Source organism: Carassius auratus, unplaced genomic scaffold (genome assembly GCF_003368295.1).
Source record: "Carassius auratus strain Wakin unplaced genomic scaffold, ASM336829v1 scaf_tig00035191, whole genome shotgun sequence".
In the NCBI taxonomy this organism is placed as follows: Eukaryota; Metazoa; Chordata; class Actinopteri; order Cypriniformes; family Cyprinidae; genus Carassius; species Carassius auratus.
The window spans coordinates 103,701-121,009 of NW_020526210.1; the positions used below are offsets into that span (position 1 = coordinate 103,701).

A 17,309-nucleotide genomic window follows, 5' to 3' on the forward strand; every position below is an offset into this window, starting at 1 on the left:
TGATCAAAAATACGGAAAAAATGTTATATTGTGAAATATTATTACAATTTAAATTTATTGTTTTTAAATGTATTATACTTTAAATTATCATTTATTTATCTGATGCAAAGCTGAATTTTTTGGATCAGTCACATGATCCTTTAGAAATTATTCTAATATGATGATTAATTATCAAAGTTGGAAACAGTTCTGCTGCTTAATATTTTTTAAGAACATGTGATACTTTTTTAGGATACTTTGATGAATAAAAAGTAAAAAAAAAAAATAAAAAAAATAAGCTATGTTTTTAACATAAATATTTAGTAATAACAATATACACTACTGGTCAGTAATTTGGGGTCAGTAATTTTGTTTTTTCTTTCTTTTTTTAAATAAAATCAATACTTTTATTCAGCAAGGATGTGTTAAATTTATAAAAAGACATAGTAAAGAATATATATTAGAATTTTATTTTATTTTTTTTAATAAATGCAGTTCTTTTTAACCTTTTATTGATCAAATATATTAGACAGCAGAACTGTTTCCAACACTCATAATAAATCAGAATATTAGAATGATTTCTAAATGATCATGTGATCGACTGATGTTACATGTGACACTGAAGGCTGGGGTAATGATGCTGAAAATTTAGCTTTGCATCACAGGAATAAATTATTATTTGAAAGTATATTCAAATAGAAAACTATTATTTTAAGTTGTAATAATATTTCACAATATTACTGTTTTTTTCTGTAGTTTTGATCAAATAAATGCAGGCTTGATGAGCAGAAGAAACTTCTTTTAAAAACATAAAAAATAGTAATGTTTCCAAACTTTTGGTCTGTACTAATATATATATATATATAGAGCCTTTATAATTATTACGTTTAAAATATAAATTCTGACAAAATCACAGATTCATTATAGGAGGCCTTCATTCAAGCACATTTCAAAGAAAGTCATATATGACTTGAGGGGAAGTAAAACACAGGCTAATATTCATTTTTGGGTAAACTAACCCATTAATTAAGTGTATGTGTGCTTGGGGGTTATGACACGGTCAACTACTGGAATGCTCTTCATAGGCACCAGAGGGTACTCTCCAGAACTATTTATTTGCATTGGACTCCAGCTCCCATCACCTGTGTGTCCCTGGATCTCTGTTCAGAGTTGATCTCGGATGCTCCAGACTGAATCCATCTCATCAGTCACACACAACCAAACCTTTCCAGCTTCTGAGAAACATGGTCTCATTTGCCGCCTCTGTCGTCATAATTAATGAACTTAACAAATTAGCACATAGATTCTCCTCACAGGTTTACGCACTCAGCAGGGATGAATAAGAAACTTTTCCATATTCAAAATTATAGGTGGAGCTATATGACACCTTGGCAAATGGCAAGTGAGTGAAGGTGAAACGAAACCGATGAACAGGAAGCTTCAAACACTTCTATTCAGAAACAGAAGTTAACACTCAGACCCGATACTCACTCACAGGTAAGTGATGGAAAGATACATAGTTCAGTAGTTTAATAGATTGAATCAGTATTAGAAAGTATGTCATTGATTTGGCTGTAAAGGAAGGTTTGAGGTGTACTTTTAAAGCCTGAATAAACAGGAAAAATAGGACAGAATGGAGAAAAAAAAAAGAAAAAGAAAAAGGTTAACTGAAACTTCTTTAAACAAAAATGATGCCCGGTGTTCACAATGATTTATTGGGTACCCTGCAGTAGCGCGGTCGGGGCCATACGCAAGTATACGTAATAGTCTATATGCTTATTTTTCCCAGGGCCGTTTGTGTATCACGACTTCTAAGGATCAATATCTGCGTATAACCTCGGTATACCCGCTTGTTTTTTGCTTCGCGAGTCCGTGATCTACCATCATGAAGGCTATAGTTTCCCCTTTAATTGTGTAGAGTTTTGTGAAACTTGTGAATCTTTGTTGTAATTGCAGAGTCCCGCTGCGTTTGTACAATAGAGTAAAGTGATACAAGTCGCTTCATCTATTCATAGTGACGCAGAATTACGGTTATAGTCGTATCGTGTGATACCAGAGATTAAAGGTTATATAGGGATGCTGGCTGAAAATATCCACGATAAAACTGCATGAAAAGGTAAATGGAAAACTCCAAAGACCTACATAATTTACCATGATTTTTATTTTAGTGACCACCATCTAGACCTACTAATTACAAGCAAGAACTTCTCTCTTTAGATGTTTAGTTCTAATTCATTTGAAAAGAAGTAAATTGTGCATTCTTGATTAAATATAAATCAGTGTCTTTACTTACAAATAATAAAGTTCTTAAAGAGATAGTTCACCCAAAAATGAAAACCACCATTTACTCAACATCATGTCATTTCGAAACCTGTATGAGCTTCTTTCTACCGTGGAAGATAAAAAAGATAATTTGAGAAATTCAAGGCATTTGTCAATACAGTCGAAATCAAAAAGGTACAAACAAAATGGTTTGTTAACGATCTACAAAAAAATCTTCTTTTGTGTTCCACAGAAGAAAGTAAGCCATACAGGTTTGCAATCACTTGAGGATGAGGAAAGGATGACAGAATCCATTAGAAGTAGGCATGGGTAATCGTAAACCACTTTTCTCTTTAGGACTACTCCACAGAGTTATTAGTTTAAAATATAGCACTTACCTTTTTTCTGTGTTGTATTTCATAGATAGATAGATAGATAGATAGATAATCACAGTTGTGTGAGAGTGATAAAGGCAGACAGCACTTTTAATAAGCCACATCACAAGCATCCACAGCAACCACATCCCCATGGACAAACATCAGAACATCAATAACAAACCACACAAACTAAACAGACAGGAACTTAAGTACACTGACCAAATGAGGATGAGAAACACCTGAACACAATGACAACTTTAATCAGAAACCCTAATAACAACTCAGTCCAAACTAAACAAAACCGTGACAATAGTATTAAAATAATGTTGTAAAAACTAGTTACATTTGTGGCTTCTTGTGACAGATATTTAGTTTATCTAGTTTCTTCTACCACCAAATAATGCAGTGCCGGAGAGTCATCTGAAGCATCAGATCAGCAGTCTCAGGCAGGAAGTTAGAGGCAGAGCTTATAGCAGGGTGAGGTTTTAGTGGTGAAGACATTAAAGACATTCATCAACACTGCCTTAACTTCCTGACAGAAACTGCTGTCATGCATAGATTTATGGCTACTTTGACTTAGACAGTAGTTCATAATTTTGAATCATTTTTAACATGCAACATCAATTTTTGCACACAAACCTTGTTACTCAGTGTTCATTAAATTTATCCAATTTACTCTATTCAGCAACGTAGATGATATATTGTCTCTTACTTATCTTTTCAGCATGGCATCCTCCAGTGGTCCACTAAATGAGGAGCTCCAGTGCTCCATCTGTCTGGATGTGTTCACTGATCCAGTCACCACTCCATGTGGACACAACTTCTGCAGAACCTGCCTGACCAAGTGCTGGAGAAACACACAGACCTGCTTCTGTCCATTCTGTAAACAAATATTCACCAGAATGCCTGACTTTGAGATTAATACAACCAGTGGCACGTTAATGGGGGTTAAGCAAACTCTACAGCAATCCCAAATCAATTTGATATTTAGCGGGCCCAGAAAATTCAGCGGTGCCCCTGAATACAATGCTGAGAGTTTTGCGCAACACTTTCAGGAGAAGCTCAATCTAGGAAGACCTAAGGTGTTTTGTGACTTCTGTGATGGAATACTGCAGAAAGCAGTGAAGTCCTGTCTGATGTGTCAAAGCTCTTACTGTGAGACTCATCTGGAGCCCCATCACAGAGTCCCAGGTCTAAAGAAACACAAACTGATCAACGCTGTGGAAAATCTGCAGGATTATATATGCCAGAAACACCAGAGACCTCTGGAGCTGTTCTGCAGAGATGATCAGACGAGTGTGTGTCTGTCCTGCACTGAAGGAGACCACAGGACTCACTATATTGTTCCTATAGAAGAGGAGAGTCAGCAGAAGAAGGCAAGATATACAAACAAAACACTATAAACACCCTTGAAATATAATGTTATTTTCTCTGTGTTGACATGTTAAAGCACTTGTCCCTTTTTATGTTAAAGGTCAGTCACACTGTGCTTTTCGTTCCATTGACTTCTATTCACACACATACAAATGCGGGAGAGCAGAAACACAAGATCATGTGAAGTTGTTTTCCATTTCACCGCATTCCAAAATTCAAGTCTGGTGAACTTTGGTAAATTTGTATCACATGAGACCATGTCACCAACAGAAGATCAATATGTCAAGGCATGACCTCGTAGCTGAAATAAGAGAACATACATTTAAAACTGCACTGCTGAAGAAAAGAGGAGTAGATTGTGTGTGTTCACATTTTAGATTTTTTATTTGTATATATTACATCTGGGTAGATTTTTTTACAATTTGCAGTCCAAAAATGATTACAGATTACATGATAAAATCTGTAGTTAGTAATGTAATCTAGATGACTAATTTTACGTAATGTATTCTGACTACTGTTTAGATTACTTTTGTATCTAACTTGTTTCAAATGTATTATTAAATATAAAAAAGAAAAGAATTCTATATTATATATATATATATATATAAAATAAAATAAAATTAAATTCTGATCCTTCATAGACAGCAATGTATTAATGATAATGGAATATATTAGTTTGTATAGAGCATGGAAGAGTAGCGGCCCTAGTACTGAGCCTTGAGGTACTCCATACTGCACTTGTGATCGATATGATACCTCTTCATTCACTGCTACGAATTTCAAAGTCAAGCCTCTGTTTGAATCATGTTTCCATTTTGGATTACTTGTGAAATAAAAATCCATTTGCATTCTTTAACTCACCTCCAGTGGACCGATTGTTACACCAGCTGACACATGAGTAAACTGATCATATTTCATATGTCTGATCCAAGAATCGATGTACTTTTCAGTTCTGTATTTTCAGTCTCTGACAGTTTGTTGTTGTTTTACCTCAATTTAATATATAATTAATTTAGCAAGCAGTTTTGTTTTATCTTTTATTTATTCAAAGTAATATATATTAGAAATGTATTCTTTTTTTACATTAGACTGAATGGCTAACAACAGGAAGCTGCAATAATGGCAAACAGTTTTTAAAGTAAAGAAAGCATAACATATCTAAGTGACTAAAGGCCAATAATATATTAGAATGCATAGTATTGTTGATTTAACATTAATTCATGGGAGGTTTTTAAGGTAAAATGTTTGTTTGACAGGCTCTATCATCAAAAGTGGAATCAGCAGCAAGCGCTCTTATTGATGTGTTAGACAGGGACCCGACTCAATCTTCATCAAGTGGCCTTACTCCTCTGCCAGAACCTGAAAATAGGGTGAGGCAGGCATTAAAAAGGTAATTATATGTTTACCATTTTAATATTTAGCATCATTAAATATTTAAAAACACGGTAGAAAGCTTTTAAACATTAAAAAATTTAACTTTTCTTGTCTTTTTCCAACCTTCTGCTGAAATACTATTCATGCGTCTGTCTTTTTGTCACTCTTACCATAGGCAATTCACAAGTATGCTTGGGACTGAAAATGACCAGCCTAGGGGCAAAAAACGTTCCCCTGTGGCCAAACCTGGTACTGTGAAAAAGACAGATTTTCTCATTTATGTGCTCTCTGAACACACCCTGTTTGCTCCAAAAGGAGATGAAGACCTAAAACTTGTACATGCTGGGCTTGGGAAAAGGGTGTTAACTTTTCCAGACAGTTTTAAACACACTGAGGTAATTGCAAACATTATCATAATGAAAGTTTTTTTTTTTCATGACTTAAAAATGAATAATGAATGTGATGTTTTATGCTTGTTAAAGATTGTCACTCTACTTGAGGAAGAATTTCCTAAATTAAAAACTCTTCAGGGGGGCTGGATGTTTTACAAGTCTACAGGTATTTATATTTTGCCTGTCAAATATAAATAAAACATGTAATGAAGTTTTTAGTTCTTTCTGATTGTATTGCAAGTAGGGTGTGAAGAATTCTTGTGCTATCAGAAAATGTCCTTTGCAAATAAGTAGTCCTAATTATACATTTGTCATTCAAGTGTTGCTTTGCTGATTCTTTGCTGACATTGAATACTCTCTGCCATGTTTTAAGTTTAAGGCCTGCACAACTTGAGAACTTGTGCATTAAAATTATTACTGAGCTTGCAGTTTATAACTTTAGAGATCATTCATGTCCAAATTTTGACTAGGTAACTCATGTTAACAACAGTTCTGATAGCAAGTAAAGGCAGCATTAGTCCTGAGTTTGACTGTCCTCTTAACTTACTTTTAGGTGGTGGTGAGCGGCAGCGAAAGCTGTCTATAATTCCCACAGACTCTGATGGATACTCAACTCGGCTCATGAAATTGGTGTCGAACAATGGGAAGAACATGCTTTTTGTAGTTCCACTACAAGAGCAACTTTCCACTGAACCGTTACCCATTGATTCTGTGGAGTTTTCAAAGATGCCACAGTCCAACTGTATGAAATGTGGCATGAAAATACCACTGCCATTGCTGCCCTTACACATCAAAGAGTGCAATGTAACCAAGACTGTAGGTTTTAATTGTATTGTTTTTCTTTAATAATGCTTTCTTAATATTATCATTGCAAATCCATTTCCATCATTTCATTAGGACTCTGTAACTGATGTGACGGTTCTTGATTATGAATATGAAAATGATAGCGAAGCGACTGACCAGCCAAGCTCACTTCACACAGATCTAGAAGAACCAGAACAGGTATTTTGATCAAAATGCATTCTTTGATAAATGCAGATTTTTGTTTAGCAAAACGTGCACCCAGATATCTGTGGTTCCATGCAAACTGTTGTGAGGATATTCTGAAATTTTACGAGACTGATCTGAAACTTTTGCATAGTATTATTTATTAAGTCAACAAATGTATTTTCTTTTAACATATCATTTTCTTACATTTTTATTTTTACAGATTTGTCCCATTTGCCAGATTTCACTCCCAACTGATCTCCTACCTTATCATGCAAGCACATGTGGTGAAGGGTAAAGTTATAATACGATATGTAGAATGACACTTAATTTAATACATAAAGAAATTAGTCCACCTATTCCATAAATCTAGCAGTAATATTTAGAAGGCACAATATTAATCATGTTGATCCAGCTACTCACAGTCTCCTGAAGGGAAATGACATGTGTTTTAAAGAAACAAATCTACCAAATCTAAAACTATAAAATGTGTTGCTGTGAAAAGAGGAAAATTATCCATATTGTTAAAGACCTTGTTTGTTAAATGTGTAATTATATTGTATATGATGTAATTGTATATGGGACACTTACATTTACTTCACTATATTACAATTAAATCTAATCTAATCTTGACAAACTATATATAGTTGGAAAGACTCCCAAATATATATTTTACCAATGTTTTTTGTTAAAAATGATGTAGTCCCTCAAAAATCTACATTATAACAGGAGTTCTGACCATTGTTAAAAAAATACTTCTTCGTTGCCTTTTTCTCTATCACATTTTAATATTTGAATTATTATGTATATGAATATTAAAAATTAAGTTTGGATCGTGCACTATAAAATCTATGTTCAAAAACGTAAGTTACAGTTAAAATACCTGAAAATAGACTAAGATTAACAAAAGTCGAAAGCGGAGCTGTAAAAAATAAAAAAGAAAAAGAGAGAAAAATATTAGTTTGGGTGGACTTTTTTTTATTTATTTTTTTTTATAAATTGATTAAAAAAAATGGACTGGTTTCATAAGCCATGAGTAGACCTTAGTTAAATTAGGTAATTCAAGTAACTTTTATAAATGTGCTTAAAAAATAAAATAAAATAAAAACCATTACAGGTGCGCATCTTCAGACAAATCAATAGCACTGACATTTTAAGATGACAGTGAAAGTTGCATTCAGTTAAAATGGTAAAGCATGCATTTTAGTCTGGGACTAGGATTTAAACCTTGTCTGTAAAACCGGGCAAATATCTTTATCTGTAAAGACTTTATTTTATCTTTGTAGAATCAATGTAACTTTAATGTGTAAGAAAATGTCTAACTGCTCTGATAAACTACACTGAAAACGTGTATGTTATATGCCTATTTTAGAGCGTGGACTTTCAGTGGCAGTGATTCTCCGAGCACTTCAAGAAGAGAAGAATTGGCAGGACTCTCAACTGCACAAACATTCACATTCACATCAGTATCAGCAGGTTATACACGACACATTCTGCTTGGGTAGTGCTGTTGTACTGCTGGGAAATAAGCAGCGATACAAACTTTTTCTGTGTTGTGGCTTTTTTTTAACACTAGATTTGTCATACAACTAAGCTTGTAAAATGCCCTTTGCATAAATTGTGAATTTCTCTTTTCAGCATGGAAAAATGAAATTGACCCACAGAAAGCATCTCGAATGTTCTGTGATGAATTGCTATCCCAAAACGAATACTGTCCATCTCTGTCACTACTCATCAACCAGTTTGATTCTGTGGATGAGCAGGACAGTACACTGATTTCATTTTATAAAAAGAACAGTGCTAACTGGTCAGCTCCATTGAGATGTAGCTTGACAGGTATCACTCGCCGTAATTATTACAATTATTAGAAAGCAAAAACTGTTTGTACAATTTCTGCAGTGTAAATGAGCTTGCTGTCTTTTTGTTCTTGTGTTGTTGATTTCTGTTTAGAAGATGCAGCTGTTGGCAAAGGAGTCAACCGGCATGTTTTGTCAATGGTGATGCAAAAACTGAAGACTGGCTTTACTTTGAATTTAGGTGTGTAATTGATTGCTGTTCTTTGTGCACACACACACACACACACACATAGCTGTGAACACACACCTGGAGCAACAGAAAAGCCACCAGTGGTGGAATTAGTTGAGTAAAAGAGTTTGCCAAATGCAGAGAATGTTATGGCTTTTAAACGACTACTACTATTAAAGATGATTGTCTTACAGTTATTATTTTTATTTTTAGGTTCTTCTACCACAGCACTTTTTGAGGGGGAAAAAAACCACCGTGTCCCTTCTGCATCAGCTGTATTACGGGACAGCAACTTGTTCCAAATGGCCGGCCGAATGATAGGTCACTCTTTTCTACACGGAGGTCCTTGTCTTTCTGGACTGAGTTTACCTGTGGTCATCCTTCTAACTGGAGGAAATGCTGACAGCGCGGCTTCAGTTCTGACACTGCAGGATTGCCCAGACCTAGACCACAGGGAAACCATTAGTTTGGTGAGTACTTCCAGTGTAATAAAGTACTTTATTGTATAAAGATGTCACTGAATCATTGTAATACTTTTCACATTTTCAATTTGTTCTTGCAGCTCAAGAAAACACAACTCACTGCAGAAGAAATGACTCAATTGACAAATCTTTGTCTTTGCTGGGATCTCCCTGCTCCATCGTTGCGTAATCGAGACTGGCTGTTTCAACAGCTGTTGTCACATGCTGTAAGTTTTGCGGTTCTGTTTTCATAATAATAGTGTGACTGGAGTCATTGAAAAAGATTCATTCCCTATTTACCTAATCAAAATCTTCAAGTAACATGCTGAAAAACGATGCATGTGTTAGTACAGTACTGTATCATGCTAGTAACACCCTAGCATCTACATAGAATATCTGAGAATCACCCGCTTTGCAAAACACCCTAGCACCTGTCTATCTGTCTGTCTGGGAATCCTTGTAAATGAATCTATTGTGAGTGAGTGTGTAAAGTGAAGTGATATTCAGCCAAGTATCAGAGTTTGTGTGCGTTTCAGGTACTCGGACGCGTTAAGTGCCAGATTAAAGATTTGAGAAAAGGCATCAAAGACACCGGCATCTGGCCACTGCTCACCCAGAGACTAGACAGTCACCATGTTGTTTTCCCAAGGGAGTCAGCTCAGGACATTACATCACAGGTAAAATCTGGTGTTCTCTGGTATATATATAAAAAAAAAAAAAAAATTATATATATATATATATATATATATATATATATATATATATATATATATATATATTTTTTTTTTTTTTAAATACATTCAATCCTCTGTATAACTTATTTCATTATAGATGTCACAAATGGTCATTTTGGGGTAGTCGATATAATGCCAAATTTGTACTATTATGAGTTGCATATTAACATAAAAAAATTTGCATTCATGTTTTCATGTGACATTTAGGAAACCTTACAAAAAACAAAAACAAAAAATAAAATTCAATTCAAAACTCTTTATAAAAAAAGCCCTGCTGCTGTAATTAATCATTGCCTACTTTCTTGGATTTGTGATGAAATAAGCCAGCTATTCAGAACACAGAAGCCTTAAGAGGTGTGCCCCCAAAATAATGTTTCAAATAGAGGATGAAAATCAGGATAGAAAACTTACAAAATCACCAACATCTTACGCAGACCTTGTCTTATGAAGAAAACCAATGAATAAAGCAAGTTCATGACCTCATTAGCATTCTTATTCAAACCCCATAGGGTATTCTTCAGAAAATCCAGTGGCCTAAACCTGTGGACAATACGTATGATGAAGACAATGGTGACTCCATTACTGTCGAAAAAATGTGTGTCATCACAGGCTATATGCGGAGATTCATTGAAGAAGGTATGAGTTTATTAATGCTACTTGCGTTGCAAACGGTCTTTTCCTAAGGTCTCTGCCATTTAATAACGATTATATAACAAATCAACTAGTTATGTGTTCCTACTTGAATTACTCTTCCATAGCATCACCGACCAGGCTGAATAACCTGATGAAGTTCTGGGTGGGATGGGAGCTGCCAGAGGAACACCTGCTGTTGGAGTTGGTGACTGCCAAGTTCCCTGTGGCATACACCTGTTTCAAAACATTACGCCTCCCCTGTCACTACAAGAGCTACGCTGCATTCAGAGTCGATATGTTGATGTGTCTGAACTCTGTAAACAGTGGATTTGGCCTCGTTTAACTAGAAAGAGAAAACAGAGGGCAGTGTGCTAGACGAACTGTGTTGCCTCTTTAAAAGAAGATACTGTAGTAATGTTCTTAAACTTAGATTGTTATTTGATTGCTTTTAACAATGTGTTTGAACTTTAACAATGCTTTACATTTTAAACCATTTTATTTCCCAGTTGGTATACTTTTCAATGTATAATTTTAAAACAGTACTAGCTTGTATGTAAAGCAATAAAGGAATAATTCACTTTAAATGTAAATTCTGTGTGATTGTTTTTAAACCTAAATCCATTTTTCATTCGGCGTAAGATGTTCAAATGTTTTGCCCAAATATAATAAATGTATATATATTTTTTGATGTATACTGGAAATATATAAACAGGACTCGTTTTGTTTCCCCACTGATTTCTATTACATGGCCCAAAACATTGTCATACAGGTTTAAAATTGCAGTTGCATTAATGTTAAAAACTTGTTAGAGTGACACCTGTTTACTGTAATAAAAAAAAGAGAGAGAGACACCAATGTATAGACCATTCACATAAAAATAATTTGCCAAATTTACATCTGCTCCTGATCTAAATGGTAAGCAAACAATATTTTGTTCTTTTCGACAGATTGATGACATCGTATTTTGTCAATAACCACACTGTTATTCTCTCAAGGATTTAATTAATCATGATTTACTAATGGCAAATCTAGATATTGGTATCTGTAACTGAAAAATATGGATTTTGAATCATGCTACGTCTGCTCGGTTTCACTGGAGCTTCAAGATGACAAAAACAGCAACACTTGAAACTTATGAATCCTACTATACAGTAGGCAAAATACATTAAAAATAAAACATGTGACAAGAGTAGTACACCTGAATTAATGGTATTCATAAAATAGTACTGCCTTGTACTTTGAGATTGAGCTGAAGTTCACTGCAGATTTAAAAACATAAGAAATTGCCTTGTTTACGGATACTGTTTTGCAAACCAAATCTTCGCATAACTACAGGAAACACTGCATCGAACAATGGTTTGGGAAAAATGTAAAAAAAAAAAAAAATTGTAAAAAGCATAAATTAGAGCTGCAATATGGGGAAAATATCGAATTGTGATTTTTTTTTTACATTGCGATTTGATTTGCGAGCCAAGCTTCTGCTCAATAATGTCAATCATTTGCAACACAGTATTAGTATCAATTTTCTGCTGAAAACAAAATTGAAAAAAATCTGATATTCTTAAAGTTTCCATTAAACCATTACATAATTCCTTTTTGTTTTGGCATTATTCCAATAGGAATTACTGTTGTTCTATTGGTTGTCATCTGCCATATTACATCCCACCAATGGTTTCCATAAAAAAATAATAATAATAAAAAAAAAAACAACACCATTATAGTTTACATTAAAACCGATACAGTTCCCATTACATATATAGGGACTCTGGGTTTGTCCTGCCTCAAGTGCCAGACAAACACACAGACCTGCTTCTGTCCACTCTGTGAAGAAAAATTCAGCATTAGACCTGATCTTGGGATTAATTCAACCAGTGGCACCGTAATGGTGGAAGAGGTAAAGATGTTTAAAACGGCTCTGTTCGGAGAGACGGGCCGGAATGCAAGCTCTTACCGAGAAGGACAATACAACCCCTGCTTTCACTCCCCCAGAAAGCGAACTCTACAGAGGGACACAAGATGCAGAAAAGCTGAACGGAGTAGCTGGTTACTCGCACGCTGTGCTCGGTGCGCACGAGAGAGGGAGAGACACGTCTAACAGACAGCAACACTGAACCGAGCTCGTGTTTTCCAGTGTCTGTTCTTAGCCTGTTTTACCATGTGGTCTAATAAAATGCATTTGGATTTGATCAGCACGTTTCCGGTTCTGTTGGCTCCGTAACACAAACCACCACTAAACAGCAGCTTCAAACAATCTGGCACGACCAACAAACACTCCAAGCTCCTACTCCTCTGTTCTCTAGTGATGTCTGATTCATGAACGAATCGTTCAATTTAATCGGTTCTTCTTAGTGAACCGGTTGAACCAGTTCACCAAATCGAACTGAATCGTTTGAAACTGTTCGCATCTCCAGTAAGCATTAATACACAAATTATTAAAGCTGTTAACTTTTTTTAACGTGACTGACACTCACTCTGAGTCAGAATAAACCAATATCCTGGAGTAATTCATTTACTCAAACAGTACACTGACTGAACCGCTGTGAAGAGAGAACTGAAGATGAACACCGAGCCGAGCCAGATAATGAATGAACACGCCCACTGCTGGAGCGATTCTCGTTCTCGAATCAAGAACTGGTTGCATCGGTTTTCGGATCACCAGTACACTCAACCGAGAATCGTTTCTGTCGGACGCGTCCGAAGCGAGAAATGATGAACTGATGATACTGCGCATGTGTGTAATTTTTCAAGTATTTTGTTAAACATTGGAAAGTGTGATAAAATAAATTTTTTCTTTTAAGATGAATGTTTCCAATCTGTATTGTAGATAATATATAGGCCAAAAGGGGTTTTCAGGGAAGTTGGACAATAATTAAGACTCTAAAGTAATAGGAATAAGGGATGATTTATGAAATATCAGTACTGTATTTATAGTTAATGATGACACATTCACAAATAGAGTTTGTAGTAAACAGAACATGAACACGAGTAGAGCAGCTGATGATACTGAACTGCAGCACGTGCTGGTTTTAGCTATTCTCATTCTCGAGTCAAGAACCGGTTGCATCGGTTTTGGATCATCAGTACACTGAACCGAAAACCGTTTCTTTCGGACGCGACCGATTCGAGAACCGAGGAGCTGATGATACTGCGCATGCGAGATTCAGCGTAAAGCCGACTGACTCGCGTCTGAACCGAACTGATTCTTTTGGTGATTGATTCTGAACTGATTCTGTGCTAATGTTATGAGCGTGGGTAAAGCGAGGGCTTGAATGAAAGGCAATCTGGCGAAACGTAAATTAATTTCAATAAATACATCGCAATGGATTATGTATAGTAAGTGGATCATGGTTTCTGCGCTGATGACACCTAATTTATTTACTTTATATCTTCAAGACTTAAATCCTCGTATGCACATTAGTGCGGTTACTGTATAGGGCTTGGCCGCCACGTTGGTAGCCTCCTTCACTACTAGGGCTACTGCGCAGTGTTTAGACATACTCCCTCTCATCCGTGTGTCTTAATTTGATTAATTAAAAATCTATTTCAACCATGGAAAAACTGTTGCTGTATTGTGGGGTGTAATAGCGCAACATACAATCGCCATGGGGAAAATAAAATGAGAATGGATTAACTTTACACCACTTTCCTTCTTGGAGGCGCGACCACGGAGACCATAACATCTGAATATTCATTTATATAGCTTAGGTCAACATTGAAAATATGGGAAATTTCTTGGGTTACTCATCCAAAATACGGGAAATTTCAACATTCATCTTTTTGTTGCTATCCCTCTGCTGACAGCAAAAATTCGAACTACAAAACTGCTGCATTAACTAACGTTACGCGATTTGTGAAGCTAGGTCTAACGTGACTTTAGTTACAGATTGGCGTGAAATCGTGCTCTCACAACAACCATGTTATCGTAAAAAGCCCAACATCACGCTAAGGTTGCTTTCAAGTAAGCAAAACGATGCTTTGAAAACAGCGGTTTCGCTGGAAGGGCAAGGAGTAGCAACAGGACAACAACACAGAGACTTGACAGGTCCGATTGAAGAGCTAACGGGATATTTTACAGGAAAATACCCATCCATTTGTGAACTGTACATGCGACTTGACTTGTAGCTTCTGTACTATTGTACTGTAAGTGTAGGCGCTCACAAAACAAACAAGGTAGCCGAAGATATCTGTAATGCAAGTGCGGCAGCAAGTCTCTGTCTGTACTCCACTATTTGTCGGGAATTTCATATGGATCCAAACCATTAATAGTGCCGATTTTGTCCACATACCGGTCCCTGGCATCCATATTTAGCATATCCCTATAAATCCCACAACATTTTCGCGATTTAAACATCTTTTTTTCTTTCTCTCTACTCATCTCTTCTCGTTCAACTTGCTGTATGTTAACATTCGCAAGGCTAGAAACAGGGCCGCCACGTCCCAGAATGCAACCCGGCGCCCAAGCCCTATTTGGGTGCGATGTTGCAAAACTTAATTGTAAACGTTTCATGATTATGAGGTTTTTAACTGACTAAAGTTGATTACTGACTTTATATATTTTGTAATTCCCCTCAAGCATATGCTGACACAAGTGGTTTTCGTACTACTGGTTTATTTGATGGCTTTTTCCCCTAAATCCACCGTGAAAACTAAATGAATACAAACCACATGAACTTAATATAAACCAAAACATTCATTAACAAACAAACAAACTTTTAGAGCTGCAAAACACAAAATACAAATATAAAGCAAATATAAAACGACATACCTCATTGGCTGCATGCTATATGAAAGAAATTGTCTTGAATACTCCTTAATCTCATGTTCAAATCCCTTGCAAGAAGACACTAGCTTGCTTACAGGAAGTGAGAAACTTGTTCTTCTTCTTCTAGGATTTTATGGCGGTTGGCAGACCAACTGAAAAGGTGCATTCCCGCCACCTACTGAAATGGAGTGTAAAGCGCATATTGAAAGGAAGTTTAAGCTAGATCTACTCTTTCAAAAAAACGTTTTAATAGTTTTACATCCTATTAAATAATCCTGTTTTCTTTAAAAATATAAATAACTCATGATAAATTCTTGATTGTTTGGTACATTCTCCTAGGAGAACCTGAAGTGTCAGCTCATTGATTTCTATATTTCCTAAAGCATTTCTTAGCTGGGACCGTTCTCTTTTATAAGCTTCACATTCTATAAGCACATGTTCTACAGTTTCAGCTAACCCACATTTATCACAATTTCCATTTTCATGTTTACCAATTCTTTGTAAGCATTGATTTAATAAACAATGTCCAATACGCATCCTTGTGACTAAAACGTCCTCTTTCCTGTTTCCGAATCTTCTTCTCTCTGAACCAACTTTTTCTTGAATGCAGTAAAAATGTCTACCTTTTGTTCCTTCATTCCATTCTGTCTGCCAAATTTCCTGTATTTGTTTAGCTATTATCACTTTAATTTCTGTTTTACTTAATGCCACTTCAACGTCAATTTGTGAATGATTTAATGCCTGTTTAGCCAGATTGTCAACCTCCTCGTTTCCTTTCACACCCATATGCGATGGAACCCATACAAGATTTACCAGAATTCCATACTGTCTTGTTCTGTAGAGACTCTGCATTACTTCGTTTATCATGTCTTGCCTTGCTGATGATGTTCAACTTTCCAAGCTATTTAGAGCTGATAGGGAATCTGTACAAATCACTGCCCTTGTTGGTTGTATTTCTTCTATCCACTGAAGTGCTAGACATATTGCAATTATTTCTGCAGTGAATACCGAAATATGATCTGAAGTTCTTTTTGACATTCTAATGTTAAAAAGTGGAATATATACCGCTACTGCTGTTTTCCCAAATTCTGGGTCTTTTGAAGCATCAGTATATATTTGCACTTCACTATAATAAGTTTGATCTATGTATTGCTGTATACCTAGATTTTCTAATCCATTATATTTGTTATGCTTTTCTTTAAGCAAATGGATATCAAGCAAAGGTATTGGGAAAAGCCAAGGAGGAATTACTGACCAAACCACAGTAGGGGCAACATTGAGATCACTTAATCCTATTCTCCGGGCTTCCTCACTGGCCTTCCATCCAAAACTTGATAACTTTTTATGTCCATATTCCCAACAGTCCTCCAACACCATTTTAACTGGGTGGCACCATTTTTACTTGAGGTATTAAGCCCATCTCTACTTGCACTGCTGATATTGGGGAGGATCTAAACGCTCCACAACAAATTCGCATAGCTTGTGACTGAATTGCCTCTAGTTTCACGAGTTGTGTTTTGGATGCAGTGCAATATACCATACTGCCATAGTCTATTGCGATCTTATTAGAGCACAATATATTATTTTAAGGGACTGACAACTTGCTCCCCAATCAACTCCTGCTAAACACCTCATAATATTTATTGCTTTTTTTGCATTTATCAACCAGTTTCTGTATATGTATACTAAAATTCAGTTTCAAATCCATCCATATACCTAGAAACCTCACAACTGCTGTTTGCTTCACTTCTTGTCCATATAATTTAATGTTAATGGTAGGGTTACTTTTCCTTTTTGCAAAGCAAATTACCTGAGTTTTATCTACTGAAAAACGGAAGCCCCATTCATTTGCCCAGTTTTCTACCATTTTAATGGCATTCTGCAAACATTTTTCCACATACTTTACATTATGCCCTCTTTTCCACAGCACTCCATCATCTGAATATTAA

At 35.7% G+C, this 17,309-nt stretch overlaps 1 protein-coding gene and 1 long non-coding RNA gene across 3 annotated transcripts; one reads left to right on the forward strand and one right to left on the reverse strand.

Annotated features, from left to right (window-relative positions):
- The first annotated feature begins 1,291 nt into the window (after positions 1–1,291).
- Positions 1,292–11,295, forward strand: LOC113081879 (uncharacterized). Of its 2 annotated transcripts, none has more exons than XM_026253781.1 (16): positions 1,292–1,476; positions 3,343–3,994; positions 5,249–5,382; positions 5,542–5,761; positions 5,849–5,924; positions 6,312–6,574; positions 6,656–6,760; positions 6,969–7,039; positions 8,118–8,221; positions 8,384–8,581; positions 8,696–8,782; positions 8,984–9,240; positions 9,333–9,458; positions 9,768–9,908; positions 10,475–10,601; positions 10,724–11,294. In XM_026253781.1, the coding sequence occupies exons 2-16, from the start codon at positions 3,344–3,346 to the stop codon at positions 10,939–10,941; spliced, it is 2,778 nt and encodes a 925-aa protein (XP_026109566.1). In that variant the 5' UTR covers positions 1,292–1,476; position 3,343; the 3' UTR covers positions 10,942–11,294. The 2 variants fall into 2 exon arrangements, with proteins under 2 accessions (XP_026109566.1, XP_026109565.1); XM_026253780.1 differs by lacking the exon at positions 1,292–1,476 and adding an exon at positions 2,495–2,571 and having other exon boundaries at positions 10,724–11,295.
- Positions 9,138–15,443, reverse strand: LOC113081882 (uncharacterized). The gene is made up of 3 exons (XR_003282363.1): positions 15,364–15,443; positions 9,845–9,925; positions 9,138–9,213 (listed from the first exon to the last, which is right to left on the reverse strand). It is a non-coding gene; the product is annotated as an uncharacterized LOC113081882 (long non-coding RNA).
- Positions 15,444–17,309: the final 1,866 nt, after the last annotated feature.